We start from the raw sequence: 27,723 nt of genomic DNA, 5'->3' as shown, positions 1-27,723 counted from the left end.
TTCTTTTAAAAGCTTTCATAATCTTCTATATAGAACAAGGGTGATTCCCGTATCATTCCTACCACATGGAAAGCAGAGCATCAGCTCAGGAATTACTAAATATTTGGTGTACTTCAAAAGATCATGTGGGCGGACTATGCCATCTTTCCACAAAGGTGTTAATGCTAGCTGTGCTCATCAAAGTCTGAAACAGATGGGTGGGTCTGAAACAAGAAAATCTGAAGGCAAAACTTAGTAATTGACCAAGATCCAGGCCGGGAAAATACCCTAGTGACACCCAAGGGTCTCTATGGGTGGGACACGCCAGGTGGCCCTTTTTGATGTCACCATTTTGGTGCCATGGCTCTTCTTGCATTGTTTCTTAAAACTTCCACCCCGACTAATTCTACAATTTCTTTTTGTTTCTAGTTCCTTCTTTCTGGGGATTGGTGAACTCAGCTTGGAATCTTTGCTCTGTGGGGAAACGGCAGTCGCCGGTCAACATAGAGACCAGTCACATGATCTTCGACCCCTTTCTGACGCCCCTGCGCATCAACACTGGGGGCAGGAAGGTAAGCAGCTATGGTGCTTCCATTGTGAAGTCGAGGATGTCGGGAGATGCTGATTCTGAAAGCCAGTCCTCTGGGTCTCCAGCTCTCTGATGAGTTTGCCTTTCCATCCAGGAGTAATCACAGACCTCAGGCCTGCTGCCAACCAGTGTAATTATGTCTGAATTGTGCTTTCACTTTCCTAGCTAGTCAAACCCTCATGCTTCTAATTACTTTGTACCCCCTAGAGGTTGCCTGAGGCCCTATCCCTTGGTACCTCAGGAAGGTCAGAAAGCAGTGTTGCTTCCCAAGCATATCACGCTGGGAAAATCCCTCCTCTTTACTGGGGCTTCTTTTAACCTCCACAAAGTGGGGGGGAAATTGCTTTAACAAAAGTAAAATCAGAAATTTATCATCTTGGAAGGAAAAACAAATAAATATCACCTTAGATGATTTATAAGAAAATCAATAATTAATCTTTCTAGGGGCATCTTGGCTGGCTAAGAATCCTAGCTCTTGCCCAGAAATGCTGAGCTATACCTTGTGATTCTCACACCAACGTCCCTCCTTCCCTCCACCGCCCCCCACCCCCACCGCCGTGAGATGTTCCTCCTCAATTTTCATAAGGTCATCATGCCCGTGGGGTTTCTTGTTGCTGGGCTCTAGCATTTCTCTTGTGGGTTAATTTCTTTTTGGCTACCTTTTACTGTTGAGTAGTTCATTGAAGGTGGGAAATAGACACACACAGCAAATTGTGTTTGAAGGTGATTTAGTTATTGTGAACTCAAGAGGAATGGAAAATCATTTGTGTCCAAGAAATTGGGATTAAAATTATGGACAGTCTTTGTTACTGCTGGCAGCCGATTCTCCAGGGTTTGCGTTCCTGCTCTGCCCTCTACTTATTCAGTCCGTTTGCCTTACTTACCATGGAGTTTGTAAGAAAGTCTTTCTCCTTCTGATATATTGGAATGTATTCTTTCCTATTACATAACTGTCCCCAGAAAACCAAACAAAAAAAATAAACCCAAATTCTAATGATGGTTCTCAGAGATGTTAGTAACTTTGACTCAGGTCACAAAGCGGGTTTTAAAAGGCTTTGCACGTGATTGAGACTATCTCTCTATGTAGTGTTTGTGTGCTGTTTTGAATATGAATTGAGAAGCATTTTTCTAGAAGAGTCCTATGTAGGTCATGTAGTTTATCACTCTGATTCCACGGAAATTAACCTACCCAGATTACCGTTCCATCTGAAGTTTTATTCTTATAAACTCTAAAGGGAACTTGCCTTGGGTTCTACACATACCTCTCTCCTTCAAGTCATGACCATGGACAGGCTCAGTGACCAGTATTCAGAAAAGGCAAGTTGCAGTTTTGACTTTTTGATCACTCTTTCCTTCTTGGAAAGGACGATGAAGGGGGAATAATTGTATTCTGGACAAAGGGTGAAGCAGTAAAAAAGCAGAATAAGGGTTGGTACCTGAGTTCCAGAAATCAGCTAAAAGGTGACCAGCAATGGACGCCTGGGTGGCTCAGTGGGTTAAGCCTCTGCCTTTGGCTCGGGCCATGATCTCGGGGTCCTGGGATCGAGCCCCACATCTGGCTCTCTGCTCAGCAGGGAGCCTGCTTCCCCCTCTCTCTCTCTCTCTCTCTCTCTGCCTGCCTCCCTCCCTACTTGTGATCTGTCAAATAAATAAATAAAATCTTTAAAAAAAATAAAAATAAAAGATGACCAGCAAGATGACCAGATGATCTCTGAAGCACAGAGATCAAAGAGGAGGAGGTGGGAGGTAAGGATGGAAAAGGAAGATGGGGCCAAATCTAGAGGCTGTGTGAAGGAACTGGCTCTTTTTCCTGAGTTATGGCAAGTGATTGAAGCATTTTTAGGTCAAGAATATGCTGGGCACGGGATGGGAAAGGTGACAAGCTGATGCAAATAATGGACACATAAGCTTTTCCATCACTTTTCAATCAGCCCATCTTAGAGGAAAATATTGATGTGAAAAAAAAAATAACTAATTCAAGACAGCTTCTCCTAAAATTTATTGGGAGAGATGAGATGGGACAATTGCATGGTGTTAAAAAGCACTCATAAGTTTTGGCTTGGTTTTTCTTTTTATTGTTGACAGATTTCTTTTTAATATATATTTTCAATTCAGTAAAGTGTACCTGATCCAAATCAATTTTCAAATGCACTGGAGTTTGGAATTTTGGAAACATTTACTCTCAACGATGTAAATATTTGTATCTGGCACGATTTGTGTTGTCAGCTGTTTGAAGAGCTGAGAACTGTCTGGTGGTTTCCTTTACATTAGTGAAAGGTGGAAAATAAAATATAGATGGTAGGAAGATAAACTAACTGGTAATGAAATGTCTAAACGTGATAGACAGTAGCTAAACCACGTTTGCCAGCTTTTTAAAGGTGCCGTTTAATGAGCTGGAGACTTATTTGGAAATGAGTATTCAAATCACTGCAGTGAATTTAGTTTTGCCTTAAAGAGCTAGGTATCAAAAGGCGTAAAGGCCACCCTGTAGGACTGGGAGGTTTTGTAGAACATGGGCAAGGTGCCACAGTGTGAAGTCTGAGGTCTGCTGGGTATCAGCATGTTAAATGCGTCCCAGTCATTGTGTGTTTTATGTCACATTCTTATCCCTGAACATGATTCCTGCTCATGTTTCCGTGTACCTTATACCCAAGCCCGTGAGTGGCCCCACCGCAGCCTTTGACTTGTGTTACGGTGTTCGTTTTAATGTGTCTGACCCAGCATGGGGATCAAATCATGAATTAAGGGCTAATCTTAGCATGGGCAAGGGCTGAAATTCAACCTGAATGCAAGAATACAAATAATATATGACAATCAAAACTTACTGTGTCTTGGATATAACAGAGTATATTCATTGTACATGAATAATGGTATTTCTTTTACTTTATGGGTTGCTTCTTATCAGTGGTAATTCTTAAGCAATGTTTGGGTTTATTTTTGTTTCTTTTTTTCTTGAACAAGAGTGGTTTTTGTTTTTTGTTTTTGTTTTGTTTGGTTTGGTTTGGTTTGCCCCATTCATATCTGACACATAATACTCTTATGGGCAAAATTTAAAGTGACTGTGCTTTTTAAACAATACTCATTGAAGGTTGGGTTGCATATGGTCATAAGAATCTTTCCTTGTATTCAGTCTCCCACCCTTGACCCCATTCAACTTGACTCCTAATAGTCTAAACAGTTTTGTTTTTTGTGTTTTTTTTTTTTAATCTTGGAGTTAATTAATATATTTTAGAGAAAGCTACTGAGCAAACCCAGGAATTAAGAGTAGGCAGGTGGAGATAATCCTTCCTTCACAGTCTCAGATCATTTAAAATCCCTGTATGTGGGAAATGAGATTCTGATTCATCTGGTATTTTAAGCTCAGTTCAAGCCTGATGGACTGTTTCAAAGGTGGAAACCCTTGGTAGTCAATGGACTTGTACAGATTCGCCTATTTTTTTTTACTTCCTTGTCTTTTTCCTCACATCAAAGTGAGTGTACCTTATGTGTTTGTGTATTAACTTTTGTGTGCTGTTCACCCAAGTAAGCTTCCTGGTAATGTGAAAACAATGTAGAGTGTGAAAGTTACTGAAGAGCAAACTATGAATGGCCTGGCTTAATCATTTTGGGGTATAATAGTTCCTCTAGATATTTGCCTGGAGCATTCTCTGAGACAGGTGAGGTGGGTGCTGGAGGCTTTCTGGATTAAGCGGTGAGGTTAGCATTCATGGAAGAGGTGTAGTTTGTAGATAACCTCTCTACTGATCTGAAATATCTAAAAGAAGAAAAGGTATATTAAAATGGAGCTGGAAATCACTTGCTGATCCTGCCATTGTAACCAAAAATCAGTTCTGGCATCCTTCTTCATCTTTTTGCTCTTTTAATAAAATGGACATCTCAGGAGTTACTGACATGAGCATTGCTTATGATACATTAAATGTAAAAGGTAGGATCTAACGTCACTCACTTAATGATCCCAATTTGTTTAAAAAGTATCCATGCTATGCGAAAAGAGACCAGTGTTAAAAGTAATATTGTTTCTTTCTACTTTCTTAAAGCTTCTAGATTTTCTATAACAAGCCTGCATTAATTTAATAACATGAAAAACATGTATAGATTTTTAATTCATTCCTTTGTTTTAGGCAAAAATATACTTAGAGTTGGTAAATGTGGTAGATGGACTAATGCCCTCTCCTAAAGATTATATATTATATATATATGTCTCTTAATCCCCAGAATTTACAAATATGTTATCTTATGTGGGCAAAAGCTATCTGAAAGATGCAATTAAGTTAAACATCTTAAAATGGATAGATCATCCTCTATTATCCCGATAGACCCTTTGTAATCACACGGTTCTTACAAGGAACAGACAGAGGAAGAGAGTCCAAGGCAGAAAAAGAGATGTGACAGAGGAAGCAGAGGTCAGAGTGATAAGCTGCCATGAGCCGAAAGAATGACGGTGTGGCCACACTGACGGTGTGGCTTCGAGAAGCTGGAAAAGGGTAAAGAAACATATTCTTCCCTGGAGTCTCCAGAAGGAACACGGCCCTGCTAAAACCTGGATTGGAGCCCAGCAAAACTGATTTTGACCTCTGACTTCCAGAATGTAAGATGACCATTTCAAGGAGATTGGTTGCCATCTCACGCAAGCACAGGGGCGGAGCAGAGGACAGAAGACTCCAGCTGCACTCCTCCCCACCTGCCCTTTGCCAGGCTCCCTCTGGGGAGAAGTCAGAGACCAAGACAAGATGGTTGACTCAGTCTACATAAGCCAGCCTCCAGGCCACAGGATGAGGTGAAGGTAGATTTGAAGGGGCGGTTAGAAGACATCCAGCAGAAGGCTATATACCCTTTATCTACATGACCATTGGCACGTTTCCCATTAAATGAATATGAGGTAATAAAAATCATCATTACCTATAAAATTAGGTATAAATGTCTCAACCTGGCATTCACAGTCCTTTCAATATGGCCCCAAACCTCCCTTCCAGAGCCTTATTCCTCTTGCATCTTATGCCTACCTTGATTCCTAGTGTGAGACTATGCTACTTTTTTCTTAATTGACCATATCTCATCTTTCCCTGTCATTTGTGCTTTGGCCACGGTGTAATCCTTCACCTTATGTACCTTCTGTAGCTCAGCACTCCCCATCCCTACCTTTCTCTCATTCAGTCTCTGTGGCTCCAGTGCTTCCCCTGCCACGACACTCCTCTTGATGTCCTTCATGACTGGTGAAATCCCTCTCCATTTGCCTTCTTAAGTAACTTGCTTAAGGACCTGAACCTTGACCTATAGTACATTAGTCTTACCCACCTCATTCTCCTGTGTTAAATTAAGGGCTCCTCCTGATAAATGTGCTTTCATATTTTCATTTTATATCTCTGTGATTATCTATGATGGTGCTGGTTGATTTGAACTGAACCAAGACTATCTTTGATTACCAAACAAAAGGTTTATGTGGAATTAGTAAAAAGTTGCTTTGATTCAAGGTGGGAAAAATATGAGAAAGTCCCATGTTGGAAAGTAACCTTGCGATCAACAGAATCTGTCATTAGGAACTAATTTTCAGTCATTGTACTTCTCCTGAAACGTAGTCAAAATATGTTGAAAAAAATAATGACTGTGAATTGGTTGGGTGCCTAAAATCTTATCACTTCTCTATTTTTAAATTTCCCCCATGAACCTGATGGCAAAATTTAGTTGACCACAATTAATCATGGCAGTGTCTACATTGCTATGTTAAGAAACTTTATGATTAAGGCATTTATGTTCCTTCAAGGACTTCACAATATATTAGGTGAGAAAATATAAATATACAGACGTTAAATCACACTAGCTGATTTAAATAACTGCTTGAGATAATAGTGGAAGAGATCCTAAAGAAGTAGTGAAATGATTAATTAGAAAATCAATCATTTTGACATTAGTATTTAATGGTGGTAAGAAGTTGGGTTGGCTGAACCAGGCTTTATGGAGTGCTAGAATGTGAGTTAGCATGGGCAGGTAGGTGGAATGAAATACTGTTTGCAGGGGGGTCTTTAAATGTTAAGACGTTCTGGCTCCATGTGTGAAAGATGGAAGAAAATGTCAGGATAGATCCATTTTGCTATCTAAGTATGTTATGGTGGTACTGGTTTTTATTGGATAAGTGATATTAAACTTTCATAGATAAGTATTCTTTCCCATTTGGAACTCGTTAGCTATCTTTAAGTACGATGGGTCTTTTTATACTGAAGTTCTAGTATGGAAATGATACATATAATTTTACGTGTGCTCATGGGATAAAGTAGATTTCTAAGAGCTGATGAGGAAGTGAATGTAATTCTTACTCATTTGTATTTTGTGGCTTGATAAATTTCTTGACTTGCCATACTGACAATATCCTTTCTCAGAAGGATGCAATAAAGGATCTCCTTATTTGAATCTAATTCTAACCAACAAGGAAAAGCAGCTCAGTGATGTGTAATGGATAGTAAAATTCTGGAAGAAATTGGATGTGTTATCTTAGAAAATATGGTGGCCAAAGTTAAAAAAAAATGCTAATAAGATTTTTCAGACATGGATCCTAAAAGCTTCAAAAGGCAGATTTTTGAAATAGCATAGTTAAAGTAGACGTGACCTCTCTGCCTCGTGGAAGGTAATTCTAGAGGACTGGGAAGCTCTTAAAAATGAAATTATGGCAATACAATTACAAATGATAATCCCCCCCCCAAAAAAAAGGAAGTGGTGGGAGCTAAGGCTACAGATGTGACTGTACAGGGAGTCTTGCCAAAAGTAATGTTTTTAAATGGCAGGAGAAGGATGTGAGAGAAAGGGCTTTATAGCCAAGGAGGAGGAGGACGAAAGTGGAAGGAAACTTTGAAAATCGTTGCAGGGAGAATAAGGTCCAGATGAGTTTAGGGTGGTGGAATGAAAGGTCCTTTAAAGTCATAGTTAGAGGAAGCAGGAACATTAAGACAATATAGACCTTCGTTTGGGGGAAAGGAGGGAATAGATACCCACAGATGTTCCACGTCAGTTTTGGATTCTAGGTTTACCACTTGTCACCCAGAGATGAGAAGCCTGACCTCTCTGAGCTTCTGTTCCCTCCTCTGTAAAAAAGAGAACGTAATTGTACCCACCTTGCAGGGTTGGGGTGGAAGGAATTCCACGAACTAACACATAGCAGACAGGTGATAATTCGAATTATCAGGCCGATGGCTGGCAGAGAAGGAGATGCGTCACAGTAGTTAGCTAGTGTCTTCGTCCGTTCAGGCTGCTGGATCAACCTGTCACTGACGGTGTGGCTTCTAAAGAATGGACATTTACAGGACACCTGGGTGGCTCAGTTGGTTGGACGACTGCCTTTGGCTCAGGTCATGATCCCAGAGTCCCGGGATCGAGTCCCGCATGGGGCTCCCAGCTACATGGGGAGTCTGCTTCTCCCTCTGACCTTCTCCTCACTCATGCTCTCTCTCACTGTCTCTCTCTCTCAAATAAATAAATAAAATCTTAAAAAAAAAAAAAAGAATGGACATTTACGTCTCACAGTTTTGGAGGCTGGGAATTCCAATAAGGAGAAAACACAACCCAATCCCCCCCAGAGTTTCTTCATCACAGAAACTCATATTCCCTTTAAAATCAGTAACATGTATGCTGGGAGGTGAAGTGAGTGATGGAATATGACTCCAGAACCACCTTGCCAGCAACCCGTATCCGAAAGCTTTAAAGTCAGTAGGCATGAAGGTAAAGCTTTCCTCTCACACCTATCTTTATAAAAAAGCTGCACAGATTCAGACTGGGCTGGATTCATCGTAAAATCACTACATGCGGGAAAAGTAGAGGGAGTTAATGGATAATGTGATCGGCATGAGTAAATAGCACAGGGAAGACGCCAAGAGACGAATTCAACCTAATTACACAGTACATGAGGTACTCCCCCGTAAGTGAGGCTGTTGTCCTTATAATAACCTTCAGTGAGAAGAGACTACCTGGGATATTGCCGTCAGATCCCTCAGTGTGGGTGGTTAGAATACAGAATGGAAAAGAGGTTGACCAAGAGAATGTGGAAGAAGAGGAACAAAGTGTTGATGAGAAGAATCAACCGTTCTGTACGTTCTGTATTCAATTCTCTTGCTCTCTCTCTGTCTGAAAGAACAACATTCCAAGGTATGATTACAGGTACCTTCTAATGATACCTGTACTGTGCAGCCTCAGACACAGAGAGCTTGTGTTTGGAAATGGTGTGCACCAGACTTTATTTCAAAATAAGAGCTCGAGCCCGGTGAAGGGTGAATGACCTGCATGTGTTCCACTGAGAACCCTGGCATAAAAAGAGTCCCCACAGGCACTGAAGTCTACCTCCTACTCTAGAATAGCTCAAGCATTGGAGGAGAGCCTTGACCTGGCCTGGAATGCCCCTTCCAATCTGGAAACTGTACAAACAATGCTTAGATGGGCACACGGAATAATGTTTGTTTGAGGCTTGTAGATTGAACTCCCCAAATATGCATTTAACTCCCAAAGGAGAACTCCCTTTAAAAGCCCTAGCACTGGTTTGGAAGAAACCTGCCTTCTCCTCTTCCTCATCCTCTATCCAAATTGACTCCTCAAAGTGCTGGAGACCGGCCTCTTTCTCCTTTAGGGTATTTTGCTCTGAGTCACTAGAATGGAGGATCCAGGGCAAAATGAATGTTATAAGAAAGGACTTTGATTAAAGATAAAGAAACAAGGCCAGGGTAACTGTGTTTATGCTCAGAGCAGTGCGTTTTGCAGGCAGCGCAAGGTTTCAGTGCCTTGTGATGAAAGATGAGCAAACTGTGAGGGACTGTATCCTAAGTTGGGCATGGGCTCAGAGCAGAGGGGTTCTATGGCTTGACGTCAGGCTCTCATGCACCATCACCTAGCTTAGATCTGGCCTCTGGATTACTGCTCACCCTCTCAGCAGTTGCTTGTAATGTGTCCCTCTTGACGTTGCCCAGAACACCAATGCAGTCATTAGGCAAGCCTTTGAAGGAGACACCTGGATGTTGGCTAGATTTAGTTCTGTGTCTTTCTTTATTCCTCTGGTGAGTATTAGAAAAGACTTTGCTTTCCCTTCCTGCTTCTTGGTCTCTGTCTCTCTTTCTCTCACTCTCCCTTCCCTACCTCTTCATTTACCTTCCTCTTCTCAGTCACTCTGGCTCTCCTACCCTTTTCTCCCCTCCCCCATCTCCTTTCTCCCATTCACCTTGCCCCATTCCTCTGCGCCCCCTTTCCTTTCCTCCCTCCTTCCCCTTGGTCCTGGGTTCATGTGACCGAGGAACCCATGCCATCTCTCTTCTGCATCAGGGTGGAATAGATACTCCCCTTTCACATATTTTATTTATTTTTTATTAAGGTATTTTTTTTCTTCTTTTTTTCAGAATTTATTTATTTATACTGAGGGGCGCCTGGGTGGCTCAGTGGGTTAAAGCCCCTGCCTTCGGCTCAGGTCATGATCTCAGGGTCCTGGGATCGAGCCCTGCATCGGGCTCTCTGCTCAGTGAGGATCCTGCTTTCCCCTCTCCCTGCCTGCCTCTCTGCCTGCTTGTGATCTCTGTCTGTCAAATAAATAAATAAAATCTTTAAAAAATAATACTAATAATGCCATATTGAATCCTGGAAATGTGCAAAGGCAGTAGATTTCAGGTGCTCGCACCAGTGACAAGACAGTGCGAACTCTGAGTAGAAGGATATGTTAGTGTAACTGTAGGAGTCGTTTAGCAATGCATGTGTATATAAAATCCTCATGTTACGCATCTTAAATATATACAGTTTTTATTAAAAGGGTAAATAAAAAATGTGAAGAGATTCGCTAGTTCAGCCCAGCATCTGTTTTTTTCATACAATAAACCTAGTGTCTATTCAATAGGATATTTAGCTAATGTTTGCATTGCCTACTTCGTGTTCTGAACAGATTCTTTTCTGTGTTTACTGAGCTCTTCACCAGATGTGACATACTATAATATTAGTCATTGCGGGCCCTTATCCCTGAAACCCACAGGCTCTGACCATATCTACAAAACGTGTTTACATAGGATATCATATGACGAAGGAGCATGATCTCATTTTTACCAAGAATGAAAATATATACCCCCACACACTTTGGTGTGTCGGAGTCAATGGAAACCTGTCAAACTCGCAGCATCTCACCTCCTGAAAATGTTCTCTCCCACCTTCATATCACAAATAGGCCTCCCATCCAATTCTGTGGAGCAGAGACTTTTCCTTATTTGCATTTTCCCCTGAAATATTCAGAATATCTATACATAGAGAGAGAGAGAAAGCTTTTTTTTTTTTTTTTTTTTTAAGCCAAGTAGCTGTTTTCACTGATTTCTCACTAGGAACAACATGCATGGCTTGTGCTAGGATAGAAGGGATTATGCAGTCCATATACTGTGTCACTCTTTAGTGCTCGTGTGCTAGGTAAGCTTAAATATAGAAATCAGCTCAGTGCTTGAAGACTCCCAAATTACTTATTTTGAGCTTGAGAGACTCTGATAGAATGAGATTTGGGCAAAATTATCGGTTCAAATTAAGTGTTGGATCACCCCTTCAGAGTCTGATGCTTCCCTGAGCCCAAGTTTTTAGAGCCTGAGATGCAGCTTCTTGAACCAATGAATTGCTGAGGAAGTGTTCTCAAGTGAGGGAAGCAGAGCAGGGAGGAAGTTCAGCGAAGATGGGAGTCCAGCTGGAGCCTGATCCCACAGGGAGCTCTAGAGCATGAATGGCACCACCATCCTAGCAGACTTCCCCTTACCCCCAGGGGCTAGGGAGGCAGCTAACAGGGGCATAACCTCCCTGGTGTTCCCAGGCAAGGCGCTCTTGTGCACTGTTGCACTGGAGAATCTCGCTTCCACTGGCTTTCCAGAGCCCATCCGAACATCTCTTCCCACCTCTACGTTCAGTGACATCAAGTTGGTAAGTTGAAATTCCCATGGTAGGTGGGTTTATACCAAAGAAATCTGCCAGTGCTACACAACAGGGCCTTTTTCCCCCCTAGAGAGCTGGTCGATAAGTATTTACCAGGGCACCACAGTTCCTACAGACCAAGGGCAGTCCCCAGGAGGAGGGTAAGTTGATTGCAGCCAACACTCAGAGAAGCTGAGAGACCTGCCCATTCTCCCAGAAAAGGGGATGAGTGGATCATAACAGCATTTATCATAGCTAGTGTTGGAAGTTTTAGATTTGCTACACATATTCATCTTGGAAATGACTCCAATGACTGTTTTGGGCTCCTTAACTACCAGTCCACTTGGGCTGCCGTATACTCTACCCTCCCCAAGCCCAGCTGCCTCCTGGGGAGGAGGTGGGAGGAACAGAAATGAGTAGAGGGAATTCTGACTTTCCTTACCTTCATTCTGATTCCTCTTTTTTTTTTTTTAAGATTTTATTTATTTATCAGAAAGAGAGAGGGAGAGAGAGCGAGCACAGGCAGACAGAGTGGCAGGCAGAGGCAGAGGCAGAGGGAGAAGCAGGCTCCCTGCTGAGCAAGGAGCCCGATGTGGGACTCTATCCCAGGACGCTGGGATCATGACCTGAGCCGAAGGCAGCTGCTTAACCAACTGAGCCACCCAGGCATCCCTCTGATTCCTCTTTTAATATGTCATCTTTGCTTGGTTGCCTTCTACAAGCCTAATCATGTCTTTGCACACTAAGGATGCCATACAGGGAGAGTTTTACCCAATTTCCTGGCAATCACAAAGCAATGTCACCAAGAACTTATCCAGTTTAAGCTGCCACTGCCCCAGAACTAGGGATGTCCTGGGCTATTTCACAACCCCAGTTCCCCAACCCCACTTTCCCAGCTTCTTGTCAGTGATAGTATGTTTCCAGCGGACTAGCAGGCAATACTGTAAACACATGTAATAAACACATTTGCAGGTGCTAAAGGAAGAAACGGGGAGGAGCTTCTGGGCTTTTCCAAGTGATCCTTATTCAACACATTGTCTTATGATGATGATTTTACAGTTTCTGAATCTAAAAGGTATGATTCTTTTTAAAAAAAAATCTGAATATGAGTGAGGATATAGCCCTGTGCCAGGAAGTTTTGAGTCCACGCTGTTAAATCAATTCAAAGTATTACTAGCATTTTTCTCAAGAGTGTAATATACAACAACTGCCAAGCTTTCCTTTTGCGATTACAAAAAGGACAGATACTGGAGTGAGCCATATTTCAGCACTGCAGGGATATAAAAAATGAACTGCTAAAAACGGCCCAGGAGGAATGAATAGCAATAAGACATCAATGTCATCTGTATACTGATTTGTGATGAATTTCCAAAAGGCTTAATGGTATGATGCTGTGATATATAGGGACTTCCTGAAAGTTAATAACTGTAAGTTACCCACTTGGAAGAATGTAATGGAGGAAAGCAAGTGATCACAGATAATATATAAATAAGTAACTTCACTAATAGAGTCAAACTGTTCTGTGTGTTCTGGATTGCAACACTCTGTGATTAGAAATATAAAATTCAAAGGATTATGAAGACAGGAGAAGGTCAAATGTTAAACAAACACCCATAATCCTATGTTTGGTAAAGCCTTTAATTTGCCTTTCAAAGACCCATATAGGGAAGAGAAAAGTGCATATACCTTGATCACCTTTCACAGGTAAATTAACCTCAGCCAGAGTCCTTTGATTCAAGCGGAAGCAAATTCAAGTGGGAGCAACAAAATCATGCATCTTTGCAGCCTGTGTGTTTGGACGAACTTGTTCTTGATAATTACCATGTGGTCTGGCGTTTCCCCATGGGTTGTGTGCTTAAAGTGAAAGACCCGCGGATCCCCTTACCCAAGAATCCAACACTGCCACTGGATGCAAACAACAAGAGGTTTATTGTCACGCAGGTACCTGCGGGTGGTCGGTAGCTCTGGCTAGTCAAGCACCCCTACCGGAGTGAAGCAGGGTCTTTTATAGGAAGGTACAAACAAGTTTTGGGTGGGGCGCAACTGATTGGTTGACAGTTTGAACTTTGAAAAAGGCATACTTGGAGTTTGCTGATTGGCTCTAAGGACCCGCGCCTGCGAAGAGAGAGGCGGGAAGGGGGAACAAGCTGATTGGTTCTGAGGGCCCGCACGCGGGAGGAGAGAGGCGGGAAAGGGGAACAAGAAGGGGGAAGGTAGGAATGCCATCATGGCGTCTCTATTATTTCTATAAGCCAAGCGGTTACAGAAGGGCAAAAGAGCGATTAATAAGCAATTAATAACCTAATTAATAACCTGGTCTATACCTAAAAGCCAGCGGTTTACAGAAAAGCAAACAAGCGGTTAGTTATCCTATCTGTCTACTAAGGGAGGGGTCTTTCTAGGGGAGGGGTCTTTCAAAAGCACCAACAGCTATGAGATATGGGGTCTCAAATAAGCGTAGCCCCTTTCAACCTGCAGTCTGGGCTCATTTGGCCCACTTCTTTTCATGGCCGTGGCTGACAGATTCTGGTTAGCAGTAAAGTGCATGGCATAAAGAAGACACTCAATAAATGTTTATTGAATGAAATGAGAAATAGATAAGTGAAAAAAAAAAAAAAGAAAGAAAAACACCCCAGGTCCTGGAATTACAAATAGATGGGAAGAGAGACAGGAACTAGATTTATTGAGTACCTACCACATCCATTTATACATACATATTTTATCTCATTTCATTCCCCAAACAACCTGAGATGGTCAGTTTTGCAGACCAGGAAGCTGACATGTACGGTTGTTAAATAATTTACCCAGAGTTACAAGGGAGACAAAATAAATAAATAAATAAATAAAAATGCTGAGTTTCAACCTTAGCTTGTCTGTCTGAACCACTGTGTCCCTTTCCAGAATGTTGCACTAAAGCTGAAGACAAGGGAATCATATTCCATTTTAGCACGGATTCAGGAAGAAGAGGGTCTGGGATCACAAGAGCCCTGACCTTCAGCCAATTTGCTTCTCTTTGCCATCATTTGCGAGAATGAGGGAAGGTGTTGCCTATGCCGGGTTCCTGCCATGTTCTGCCTCTTAATTACCTCTCTGCAGCCTGTTTGTTTTGGCTCTAGCATTGTACATATATTATCCTTTGAGGTGATGCTGTAGGTCTGCTTTGTTATCTGGGTGCTACTCTCCTCCCTGGCAAGGTGGCAGAGCACGTCCTGAAAGTCATTTTTAAATGGGTAGTTAATTTTCCTACATCCTTCATCAAAAAAGTGCCACACAAAATGCCCCAGATAGTTATTGTCATCGCCACACCAGATCAGGCAGCTATTGAGTGAGGAGAAAGACAGTTTCCGTTTCTAGGACACAGACATGGGTGTTTTCTCTCTGCATAGAAGGTGGCAGCGTTTTCTCTGTGTCTGTGTCCTCCATCTGCTCTGCTCTGTCTCTCTTGCTTTGCGCTGAGAACACGCCGTGGTGTGTCTGCACGCAGGGCACACCCCAAAAGAGCATGAATTGCGCAGCGGAAATCCCAGTGGGTGCATTTCCATGTTCCGCAGGGCTCACAGAAGATCAAGAGAAACTTTTAAAGTCATGAGCCTCAGAGGACTGGCCAGTGTAAATGGCCTGTTCCTGTTTCTCCTGGGCACTCATCCTTTAAGTCATTTCATATGATGTGCATAATTTAACAGGGGCGAAGCTGGCACATCCCTGCCATTCATTTCTCGGCCTGCCCTTAGTTCTCTGTGGATCGTAATAATGATAATGGTTAGAAATTTTAGGTTTGTTCTTCTCCACATCCACTGTTAAGACTGAAAGGAATTCAGAGGTGACCCTCAGTTCTCAAGTCATCTCGGGAATAGGACAGTCAAAGCAAAGATTTCAGATTACAATGGTTTTTGGCTCATGTGCCCCCACAAGCCAATCGCTGGGAGCTTAACCCAACCTCCCAGTTTCGCCCTTCTGCATGGTCCTGGGTGCCTCCTGCTTCCTGGGAGGCATGCTTGTGTAGATGGGGTCACTCCTCCCCTGCGACCCTCCAGGGACTCTGCATGGCTCTTGCAGGCACTGCTGAAATATGATCACTCCCATCTTGACAATGGCATTTCTCCAAAGCATCTGAAGACCTTTATCCCAAACCCGACTGCTCTGACCTTGAAGGGACTTCAACTTTCTTTCGAGTCCCTAAGAGATCGCATGGCTTTTCCAATTCTGTGGGAGTCTCTGACAAAAAGTTTATACCAAGACCCTAGGGACTTGTCTGGAAGCCCTCTGAGTGACCACGCCTGGTGGGAATCAGACATGAAGCGCTCAGTCACCAACAGAAGGATACCTCATGCCACACACGCGTCTTTATACTCTCTTCTACCTCTGAGTAATTCACCCAGTCTCCAGTCCGCAACTACCCACAGCTGGTTTCTTTCTCCTTTTTCTTAAGACTGCCATTGTCCATTCCAAAGTCCTCCTTGCCAGTTTCCTGAGAATGCTCTGAAACCTTTATGTAAATTGTCTCTCAGAGGTTAGAATCAATACCCTTGGGAAGCTAGAAGAATATGCAAATTAAGCTAAGCTAGTACTTAACTTCTGCTCTGGGCATTCCTCCCTCGTTTTGCCATTGGGAGGGAGCCTTTATGAATGGCTGCCCTTTATTCTGCCCCTTAGTTTCCACCTGCCCCCTGCTATGAAGAGTGAGCAAAGCCACGGGGCTGAGCTTTCCTTCCTGTAACTGAAGGATATTCATTCCCTGCACAGACCAGTGAGCTACCAGTGCCCTGTGAATGGTTTTTAATGCTACTAATGTGTGTGCAGAATTATTAGAAAGCACTTTGAGTTTTAGAAAGATATTTTATTCTTTTGTTACCAAGGCTTTTCAGAAGATAAAATATACATTATACTGCATGGAGTATATGAAAGTTCAATAAAATATGATAATGCAGCTCCACACGCTGTTCTCTTGGGTATGATATCAGGAAAATATTTTCCCCTGACAAGCCTCTTCTAATGGATGAAAATATTCCCTCTCCTTGCACATACCGTGCAAGGTTTGAGGCTTATTATTGGAGTCAGGTAATCTGCCTCTGAAATACTGGTATTTGAAAAGCAAATTTAAGGCTTAGGACGTTTTGCTTTATGATCATTGACACTGATGTTAGTAAACTCTTTCTCTAGTTATGAAGAAGAGAAATGGCAGGCAAGTTGGGTTGCTGTTTCCTTTTTTTTTTTTTTTTTCCCAGTTGCCATTTGCTTTTTACTGACTGCACCATATGGAGCACAGTAACTAAACTATGAGGGTGTCAGGATGCAGAGAAAAAAAAGAATGCACTTGGACTCTAACAGCCCTGAAGCAAGCTATTTTATCCCCCTTGAGCCTGTTTTCCTGGTCTATACAGTAGAGTTACTATTAAAGAATTGCGGCAAGAATCACAGATTATTGGAATGCTCCCATCGTTGTGCCCAGCACATAGCATTTCTGCAATTTAATTTTAATTTAACAGAGAAATAGCTGACCCCGGAATTATGTCACCATAGTAATGATACCCATGTAATAATATGTACCCAAGTAATAATATGTACTCAAGTAATAGTATGTACCCAAGTAATAATATGCTTGTGATTCAAAGTCAATTTTATTTATGCCATCAGCATTTGTGTACTTTTTGAGTTCTAGAAAGAGGTGAAGGGTAGTATATACAACATAGTAAAACATATAATAGATGATAAACTTTGAACAATATATCTTTTTCCTTCTGCCCTAGATTCTCCAGCTGGGGCTCTGTAGATTAGGCTGACAAAAGACAGATTAACAAGAGAGAAACAAATGGAAGTTGATTAACATGTGTGTGCTGCCGATTAATAAATGGCAGTAATACGGGGATAGAGATGACTAACTCAAAGGGGTGGTTCAAATTGGGGATCCGTATAACTAACTTAGTAGCGGAAAGGGAGGGGGAGAGAGGGCACTGATGGAAAAACAAATGACTTTATGGAAACATAAATGCACTCTTAAGAGAGGGGATGGGAGATGGGGTAGGTTGTGACTTGACGTCTGTCTGAGTGTGGTGCTGTCCCAGAAGAGAAATTAGAGTTAGTTCAGGGGAAGGCTTTATGACAACTGAGTTCTTTGGGGAGGCCCTGCTTTTAGGAAGATAAAGGACATCAGGGACCCAGATGAGTTCAGTTCAAAGTAATTCTTATGCCAAACAGGCGTATTTTAGGGTGGCGTCTCCTGGTCCCTATCGGTGATAGCTGTAGTTCTTAGACTTCATGGAGTACAGTCATCATGTGTTTTATAATCTGGCATATATTTAACCACGTCTAATGGTCTATTTTGCTTATTCCTGAAGACGCGTAGGGTTTGGCTCATAGTAGGTGTCCAATAAACACGCACTGAAATTGTTGGTAGCTGCTTGCTAAATGTTTATTGTATTTAATCTGGACTCGGATGACCAAAGTAGATTAAAAAAGATAGGCAGAAATGTGGATGTTATCATTGTAATTCCCAGGTGACCCCCAGGAAAGGACAAGTAGGTAATTCAGATTTTCACTGATTGAACAAATCTCTACCATAGCAAATGATAAGGGCTTCAGTATAGATCAGCCAGACTTGTACTTGGGTTTCTAGACTCCTCTTAGTAGCTCTTTACTGTTTTGTCCCAGTCCTTCCAGCTTCTTCTGGATTGTGCTTCTGTGTCCCTCCAGCCAACAGTCTCAACTCACTCTCCCGTCTGTGCATAATGGGCCAAATACACACCATACTGTGTCCCAATACACAAGGTTCCACCTACCCTGTCAACTAACGGGTATATCAATGCCAGGCAGAATGAACCCCCTCCTCTACGATGTGCTTGCTGGGTATGTGACTGTCCCGGGAGCAGTTCATTTGTCAGCAAGCAAAAGGCAGGCCTGCTGTCAATTCTATGAGCTGTATATTGGAGGAAACGCCAGAGACCTAAGCAATTATAATTCATTAAATTTGGTTATGCAAATAATATCCTTGATCATTCTCTTGATGCAGTCCCAGAACCTAAGTCAGGTTCGGTGGGGTGAGGTTCGGAGCTGACGACTAAAGAAAGAATTCTTAAGACATCTTTGGTGCAAAATGGTGGTTTATTAAAGCACGGGGACAGGACCCGTGGGCAGGAAGAGCTGCTGCCCCGGGTTGTGAGGAGTGGCTGGTTATAAACACAGGAGTTGGGTAGGTGAGGACAAAGGGTTGTTCAGAAGGGCTATTGGATAAAGAAGACTGTCAGGATATGGAAGGCCTGGTTACTATCAAGCCAAGGCCACTTTCCCTCTAATGAGGCACTAACATAAAGACAGTTGGGAGTCTCCTGGTGGAATGTTACATTCCTGCTATCAAACGTCCTTGTCAGTGAGATTTAGGTCTTTAAAAGAAATTTAACTTTATTTACTTTTCCTTCTACCTCCATCTCCTTCGGTTTTTTTATGGAGGGGAGGGTGACGTTAGGGCTTGAGGAACTGAGTTATGTGTCTTTGGAAATTGGGCTATTGATAAGGCAACTTCTTTGTTGTAAATCTCAAGGACATTTGTAAACCAAGAGAGACTCCTGCCTTGCAGGACTGTGATCTCTGCAAGATAACCATTTGCTCTTCTTTTAGGGCAGTCAAGGGTGCCTGTGAAATGTCACACATATTACCAAGGGGAGTGGGAGAGAGGGGGTGCAAGGTGCCAGCCCCTGCTCTGTTCTCAGCCAGCCTCCTGCTCCCTCATCACTCTGACTTAACCTTCACAACAACTTCGTGGCATAGTCAGGGCAGGGTATTAGCAAGCCATTGCCCCAATAACACTATTTAATAGCATTATCTAACAAATAACTACAAAATCTCATAAGCATGTATTTCTTATGTAAGGGTCTTCGGGTTGGCCAGAGTCAGGTCTTATTCAAGTTGAGGTCAGCCAGGCTTTGCGGCGCAGGCTGCAAAGGGCAGGAACTACCTAGAGCATGACCTTTTAGTTGAGATCAGAAGTTCTCAGAGTGGGGAGTGGAGGCACACAGTACCGTGTAAGTGTGAGGGGCAGACCTGGGCTGTTGCCACTTGTACTCAACATTCCCCAGGCCCAGTCACATAGCCATAGTCCCTCCACTATCCAGATGGGCCTGTATTTGAGAAGATTTTACAGGAAACAATCCACAGTGAACAAAAGTGATAAACTAAGGGGCGCCTGGGTGGCTCAGTGGGTTAAGGCCTCTGCCTTTGGCTCGGGTCATGATCCCGGGGTCTTGGGATCGAGCCCCGCATTGGGCTCTCTGCTCGGCTGGGAGCCTGCTTCCCTTCCTCTCTCTCTGCCTGCCTCTCTGTCTACTTGTGATCTCTCTCTGTCAAATAAATAGATAAAATCTTTAAAAAAAAAATGATAAACTGAAAGGTGATAACTTACTGACCAAAATGTGTCCCCTCCTCCCCTCCAGCAGGGACAAACAACCTTTAAGATTCTTTTTGCCTTACAAAACTCAAATTTGTGAACAATCTAGGGGAAGTATCTCCCCTTGAAATTGCCACTGGCATTTTGTAAAAGACATTGTGTCTTTGGGTCTTCCTGAAGGAAGCCCTCAGTAAGAAATTCCTTTAACACTTAAGCGTTAGGAAAAGCCTTGCTCCCTCCACGCAAGTGCTTTTTCCCTCCGTGAGAACTGTGTTGTTCACTTCCTTTTAAGTATAAAGAACTTCAGAGCCAAATTCTCACCTGTAATAAAATTAGTGGTGATTTATAACTGCTGAATTACTCTCCAGGTCCTGCCATTCTATTCTGTCTTTAACCTGCTTTGATAGTTTCGTTATATGTAATTTTTCCCCCTGTAAGCCATAGGAAGTCTTTTGGGGGCATGATGCAAGATAGAAAGAAGAACAAAACAAATAATGAAATAAATCAGAGGTACCTAATTAAGAAGAGGGAAACCAGCTGGTCTGTTTCTCTGCTTTCTCGTTTTATTAATTACCATTGGTAGAAAAGATATTTTGTTTATAATCAAAATTAAACCAAATCTTCGGAGATTAGGTTTTCTAAAAGAGCTTAAGGGTAGGATCAGAGGGGATTCTGTGCATTGTCTCTAAGCCTCCCCCTCTGACACCATCCCCCTCCCTAAGCCTCTCTTCTCCCCACCCTCCAGCCCAAACCCACACAAGGACAGGAGCTTCTCCTTCCGCTGTTCATCCCTGTCTCTGCTTCCGATGGGGAGGTCTGGTTCAATAGCTCAGTCCCCAGGATTTGAAAATAAAGGGCAACAGACAGAAGTAGGAGCAGATAGGTTAAGCAAAACAGCACTGGGCCACATTTTATGACATATCTACGACTTCAAACATTGAAGAAGAAAATATTCTCAATTGTAGACAAAAGGGGAAGAAGTTACAGTAATCTAGGAACATCCCGTGCCCTGAAAAGAGAGGAGGGGGGCTGTGACTTGGCCTCAGGCTATTGGGGGGGAGGAGGGTTCTTTCTCAACATTCTCATTCTCTTCTGAGGTTGAGGTCAATGAGACCTCAACAAACCTCAGAGGTGCTAGATGCTCTCCTAAGAGAAGGTGATGCTTTTCCTGAGAAACCAAATTATAAAAAGCTGAGCCCCGAGTTGACAATTAAAGAAACAGCTTATCGGGCGCCTGGGTGGCTCAGTGGGTTAAAGCCTCTGCCTTCCACTCAGGTCGTGATCCCAGGGTCCTGGGATCGAGCCCCACATGGGGCTCTCTGCACAGCAGGGAGCCCGCTTCCTCCTCTCTCTCTGCCAGCCTCTCTGCCTACTTGAGATCTCTGTCTATCAAATAAATAAATACAATATTTAAAAAAAAAAAAAAGAAACAGCTTATCAAAAGAACATCTGTAGAAGATTCCCCAAAACGGGCTCTTTGTCCTTTCAATGATCACTGGAGATTGGCAGGTGCAGTCGTATCCTGAAGCTGTCATTTTGCTCCTCAAAAGGGGGTTGCTTTTCATGGCTAATATTGTCTGTGTTTCTCCACTATCTTCCTGTGTCTCAAAATAATTCAGTCAAAAGAGCAGAGGACACCCCGTTCCCCTCTTTGATGCCGATAGTGTTTACCTCTGAATTCCACCTGCCTTGGGTGACTTTCATTTCCTGAAATCATGATAGGCAGCTCCACGATCAGTCTGTAGATAAATAGTGAATAATTTTGTGGGCTTGACCTCCAGTTCTGGAGAAATCTGAGCTCCCCTTCACTATAATTTTGCAGAAATAGAGATGACATCCAGTCTTATTTGGTATGGCTTTAACTGGGAAAATGATTTTTTATCTTTAACAAAGGCCAGGAAAGAATGACTGGGAACACCCTCCACCTTCTCTCTCACTTGTCACAAGGAAATGGCGGCACATTTATGCCGACCAGGGAAAGGAGAACACGGCTGCTCAGAGACGCTGTGCATGCTCACGCGTGCATTCCTTTGAGTTATGGTCTCCCCTGAAATAGAAGGGCAGCTGTATCTCTGACTTTTGCTGAGAACCAGATGAAGTCAAGTCGAGAAATCCCTTCTGAAAGTCAAGGACATTTTATTCAGTGAAAGTAGCCTGCTTCGCTAATGTCCTTGCATCGGTATCAGATTTGCTTAATCGGAGTTCGATTCTCTCTGTGTTTGGACAGATGTCACAGCACATAGTTTTCCCAGTGATTTGGTAAAGTCAGCAACAAATACCTCACTGGGATAGGAGCTGCAGTGCTGTGAGTTTTAATCCAGGGGATGTGACAGGAGTCATTGGGGAAGATACAGCATCCTTCCTTAACCGAATTGGCTTTTTATTTCATAACTAAATTTGTATTTCCCCAGCAGTTTGGAAGGAAGGTGGCCCATAGCCTCCACTATTTCTATTGGCCGCCTCCCATTTTATTCTGGTGTAGAGCGAGCTAATACGAAAAGCGTCTAAAGTGGAAGGTAAGTAGGAAGATACGGAGTTGAATGCTCTCAGAGGAAAACTCAGCTCCTTAACAAAATCTAATCTAGCAGGCGGGAGCTGTCAACATGACAAATATTCTAGTCTTTAATATCGGTTTACATACCAGGGCAGAAGACACAGAAATTATTCACACACTCAAAATCTGTTAAAATGATGTTGTTTGACTTCAAGTGACAGAGGCCCAAAGAAATTCAAAGTTAAGAAGGAAGGCTCTCGGACTGAGCTGATTCTGGACCCTCCAGGAGCCTCCTGATGTGTTGATGCCACCAAAGTAATTCCACGGCCATGCATGAGCTGGTCCAGGTTCCCCATGTGTGAGAACAAGTTCTTCCAATGAATCCCCGTGCGTTAGCGAAGCACAAGTCTCCTCTGACAGCAGGTGCCTGCTGAAGCAAGGGCAGAGCTTCAGATGGAACTGGATCTCAAAGTTATAGGTTGGAAGTTTCTTTGTGGTAGTGTTTGGGGGGCAGAGGGCACTGGCTGGGAATCTTGCAGACTGGTTCCTGGTGCCAGCTCTGCTGTCTGACTCATTCATTTACCAGCTACTCATTGAACATCTACTATGTACCAGGTACTGTTCCAAAGTTTGGCGTCTGGCTGAAAAACAGACAGATGAGGTCCCAGCACTGGTGGAACTTACATTTTAAGGAAAGTGCTACAGGTCAGGTTTCCCAGGAGAAGACTCGGAGATGAGCATTGGTGGGTAGGAAGTTGACTGAAGACGGCTCACAGGCTCCACTCCCATGAGGGAAGGGAATGAAGAGAAACCAAACAGAAGTTGGGTTGCAATGTAGGTGACCCCATGGCAAGCTCTGAAGCTAGGATGGTTCTGCAGAATGAGCCCCCAGGAGAATGTGGGAGCCCTCACCATTAGACCAGTATATGGGCAGTCTAGGAAGAGGTCTTGAGCTTGGGCAGGAGGCTCTCACCCTCTAAAATAAATTCTGGGAGAGAGCTCATAATAGGACTCCCAGCTGTAGACGACTCAGAGCAGTTGGGGTGGGAGGTGGGGGTAAGTCCTAGAGCCTTCAATGGGGATCTGGTCAGCAACAGTGTGTGTGTGTGTGTGTGTGTGTGTGTGTGTACATGCATTATAGATACAGATATATAATATATGTACTCTAGAGAGAAGTTAGAGAGTTAGAGAGGAATGAGGATCAAAGTAGATGTTGTTTTTTATTTCAGGCAGGATATATATTAAGATATAATCATATGCTAATGGGAATAATCCAATTCACTGGTAATGCTAAGGAAAGGAAAGACAAGTTACCTGTAGGCATCAAGTACCTCATTTAGGCAAGAGAAGGTGGGATCCAGTGCAAAAAGGAGGTGCTGGCCACAGGTGGACAAAAGGACAGCTCTCTCCTGTAACTGAAGAGGTAAAGAAAATCTGGGTGCAGATGGGGCTGGGGATGTCGGTTTGGTTATGGGAAGGTAAAAGTACCTCTGTGTCTGATTCTTTTGTGTTATCTGTCAAGTGATCAAGGTCATCAACTGAGAGCAAAGAATGGGAATGAGAAATCTGAGGAGGGTAGGGGGAGGTATCAAATAGATACCCCTGAATGAGGGTCATAAATGGATCAAAGCATTGCTAGGGAGTACTAAGGACATACTTGAGAGTTATGGTTACACATGAAAATATAGTTGTATGTTTTTATCCCAACTCATTCTGTAGTTGGGGACAGGAACAAGATAGATGGAGAGCTAGTTCCCAGCCAGTATCGGGTATGGCAGGTGACAGTGATAAAGGTGTTGAGTTGTAGGGAAGGGGCTGATCATGGTGATGGACCATGGATTCTAAGCAGGGAAAAAGGGAGAAAAGGGAATGATAGAAATGCTGCTTACTAGCCATGCGACCCTTCGATTTCCTCTACCAGAAGGGAAAAAGAAGCCTGCCCAACTTCACCAATGATCACGGATGGTCTGTGCCCCATGCATGATCTGTGTCCTACACTTTAGGTCTGTTCTTGATTAATTCTTACAAGTTGGTGAGGTCAAGAGGAATTATCCCCACCTGAGATACAATGTGAACTATTTGCCCAACTGCTTCTAACTCTATGCCTAACCGTCATCTTCCAGTTCTACAGCTCTCTCCATGCCACATGGGTGGGCCAACTGCCAATGCTGGGACACTGATGAATAACCCTTTGGATTTCCAACCTTGGGGCAAATCATCAACCACTTCCTTGCCTTAATGAAGTAAATACAGAAAATGTGCTTGCATCTTTCTCTATTGAGCTTCTTGTGTGCTTCATAATTATCTATCATGCTGAACATCAAAACAAACAAAGCAGCCGCCTTAAAAAGGTTGGCAACATGTAAATATGACTTTTCGATGTTTTTTTTTACATCTCTGGGGCAATATAATGAGTAAACCAAGGTTCAGAGTTTATTCAGTAATTCATCCAAGAGTATTCAACTAACCAGCTCTGAATAGGCAGAGGACCCTAAAATCCGTGTGGGTTGTAATACATTCACTGCCCCTTGTGGTCATAACAGTGGAAGGAGCCCAGGGCGGGGAGGCCTCTTTGCTAAGCCTGTAAATAGTAGAGGCCAAGAGAAGTTAGGAATGGAGTCCCGATGGGATCGACTCTCTCAGGCACACAATTAGTAAATAAGGTCAGTAGGATAGAACTCATTTCATGTATGTGTTAGAGAATTACAGAAGTGTATTTTTATTAAAGAGTTTTGAGGCTGTTTGTCACTTTGAACATTTATCTCATTTTTTTTTCCTATCCCCTGGTTAGAAATCTCTAGAAAATGTGGAAGGAGCTCTGGGGCTGCTTTGTGAACAGGGAATGGATGAGCCTGAGACGCTTCTCGTGCTGCTGTGAGTGATTGACTGTATTCAGCCAGGAAGCTGTGAGGTGGGAGCTAGGACCCGGGGAGCAGGGCCAGAAGAGAAGAAAGATGGCAGAATGGGACAGATAAGCCAGTTTAGGAACAAGAAACATCTCCCTGATGTTCCTAGGACTAGTCAGCCTCATTCCTCCAAATGGTCAGAGGAGAACAGAAGAAACCACTGAGCTGGTCCACATGATCTTTAAGTTTGTAATGAAAGCCTTTTTATGACTATTGTTTACATGCATCGAAGGTGACAGACACATCTGAGCTTATGTTGGGACTTCCCCAGTGTTAGCACTGAAATTCTTGCATGTCAAAAGCCCTCTCAGTTCCAGGCAAACCAGGAGGGTTGGTAGCATGCCCGACATGCAGGAACTATACTGCATTCATGTATACATGTCTCTGATCCCCTATAAGTACACATAGACATGCCAGCACTTCCCATTTTTGTGCAGAAGTTATGCCAACCTGTATCCAAGGACCCAAGAAATTTTCTCCTGCTTCAGCTTATCTAAGAAAGTATGAAGGCCTTGGGAGTATAAAATGGCTTATTTCATTATTCTCTCTCCTTTGTGTCCTAAGAATTCCCTTCTTGCCAGAATATTTTAAGCTCTTTTCTCTTGCCTTTGAAAACATCATTTCCAACATAATGTAGATGGGGTACAAGTGTTGGCTAATTAAGTTTTGACACATCACCATATTCGATGAGGTGGCGATAGCGTGCTTCATGTAGGAGGGGAAAAAAATTAGAAAGAGTATAATCAGGTTTCCACTCCTTCTAGCATAGGCGTCCCAATGCCATCTGTTCGCCTCAGTAGAGGATGCTTTAGGTTAGGAGCTAATGCTTTACTATGAATAATGTGATATGATTGCAGGAGGTGGGGAAAATGTGTGCCTGGCTTGTTCAGGAAGAGGGGAACATTCCAACTTTACATTCCATCTCTAAACTGAGGGCAAGAGGATAAGCATTTACTCTGTGCAACGGTGGAGAGGAGAAAACAGAGCAGCAGTGTGTTAAGAAACAGTGAGTCTATCAAATTATTACCATAAATGTATAAGCATTATCGAGTAGGTTCCTTCCAGTCAGCACCTGAAAACTATCCTATGAATGTCCAAGCCTTCAAGGAACTACAAAATGTCTCAGTTTCCAGTAGAGTGTTGCAAAGAAACTCTCCCTTGATTCAAAAGTATATAGCATATGTAGAACATATGCTTTTTACAGCACTGGTTAACTATCCTTTGCCACACTTATCTCATTTCTGATTTAATTTAGGTCTGTATAATCAATCTGATTCTGGCTTCCCCATTAGATGGTAATCCTCATAAGTAAAGATTACATGTTTTTACTGTGGATCCCAGAACCCAACTCAAAACATCGAAGCAAGAAGCAGTCAATGATAATTTGTAGAATGAATGAGTGAATGAATGAGGACCATTCCCCCCTTTTGAGAGCTTGTTACACCTTGTTATATCTCTTTTACATTACTCAACCCGTTGTATTATACTACTAAATTTTATTCCCACAGTAGGCTACATGAAGGCAGCCATCACTGAATCCCCAGGACTTTCATAGTGCTTGGCATGCAAGAAATGGGTACTGCATAACTGGCTGAATAAAAAAATATGATACAATCACTATGGCTTTAATTTTTCCGAGGTTGCACCATAATGAATTCACAACAGACATGACATAGAACCTTCATCCAGCTACATTTTACATAGTGGATGGCCTAGTAATCTTGTCTTTCCTGCCAGGGGTAATCATGACTCTGGGTAGATGGCCCTTGTCCTTAAAGAAGGCACTGAAATAAGAGCTGGGATTAGGTTCCAGTCTTAGGTGTTTACTAGCTCATTGTGTGGCCAGGTAGCTGTTCTCATTGTCTCTCACTATCTGTAACAAGGACATTAACAGTGCCTGGTGTTGGCGTCTCCTAGGGGTCTTGTGAGGGACAAGGGGGAAAAGAGGAAAATGAAGTTGCTGAGAAGAGTATAAATCACCAGACGCAGTTGAGGTGTCTTCTGTCCTGTACTTTTTGTTTCACCAGCAGCATCTTTCCAAATCTGAGAGATCTACAACTATGTTCCTCTTTGGGAGAATTTTGAAGTAGTGCCTCCAAGAAAGAGTAATAAGCAATGGTTTTTCAATGTGCTGAAGAACAAAATCTAACCTAGGTTCTCTGGAGAACCCCCAAGACCTTTTGAGACCAAGTATTTTCTAGTTAGTCATCTTCAGAAGAGAAATGACACAGCATATGTTATTTTAAATAACATGTCATGTGTTTTCCCAATGGAAAAGTAACAAGGGTTTGTAAGAAACAAGAAATTCAGGAAGAGAAGAAAGAGAAGGGATACACAGCCCCACCTTTGAAAATTGACCCCTAGCAATGTTATACTATATTTCTTTCCAGTTCTTTCCAACAACTAGTTTTTCTCTTGTAAAAGAAAGACTTTTATGTCCTACATTTTTTTTAATTTCTCCACTTCATCATAAATTCTTGGTGAC

At 42.8% G+C, this 27,723-nt stretch overlaps 1 protein-coding gene across 1 annotated transcript in view; it reads left to right on the top strand.

Annotated features, from left to right (window-relative positions):
• The window catches only part of CA10 (carbonic anhydrase 10), a 500,008-nt gene that overhangs the window by 212,201 nt on the left and 260,084 nt on the right, over window positions 1–27,723 (top strand). Inside the window, exon 3 of the mRNA XM_013062665.2 lies at window positions 409–551. Within this exon, the coding sequence (XP_012918119.1) occupies window positions 409–551 (143 nt within the window). The remainder of the gene's footprint in view (window positions 1–408; window positions 552–27,723) is intronic.

This window comes from Mustela putorius, unplaced genomic scaffold (genome assembly GCF_011764305.1).
Source record: "Mustela putorius furo isolate JIRA1106 unplaced genomic scaffold, ASM1176430v1.1 tig00003962_pilon_pilon_pilon, whole genome shotgun sequence".
In the NCBI taxonomy this organism is placed as follows: Eukaryota; Metazoa; Chordata; class Mammalia; order Carnivora; family Mustelidae; genus Mustela; species Mustela putorius.
Note: the sequence above shows the minus strand (reverse complement) of the source record. Positions and strands in the feature narration are given on the sequence as shown.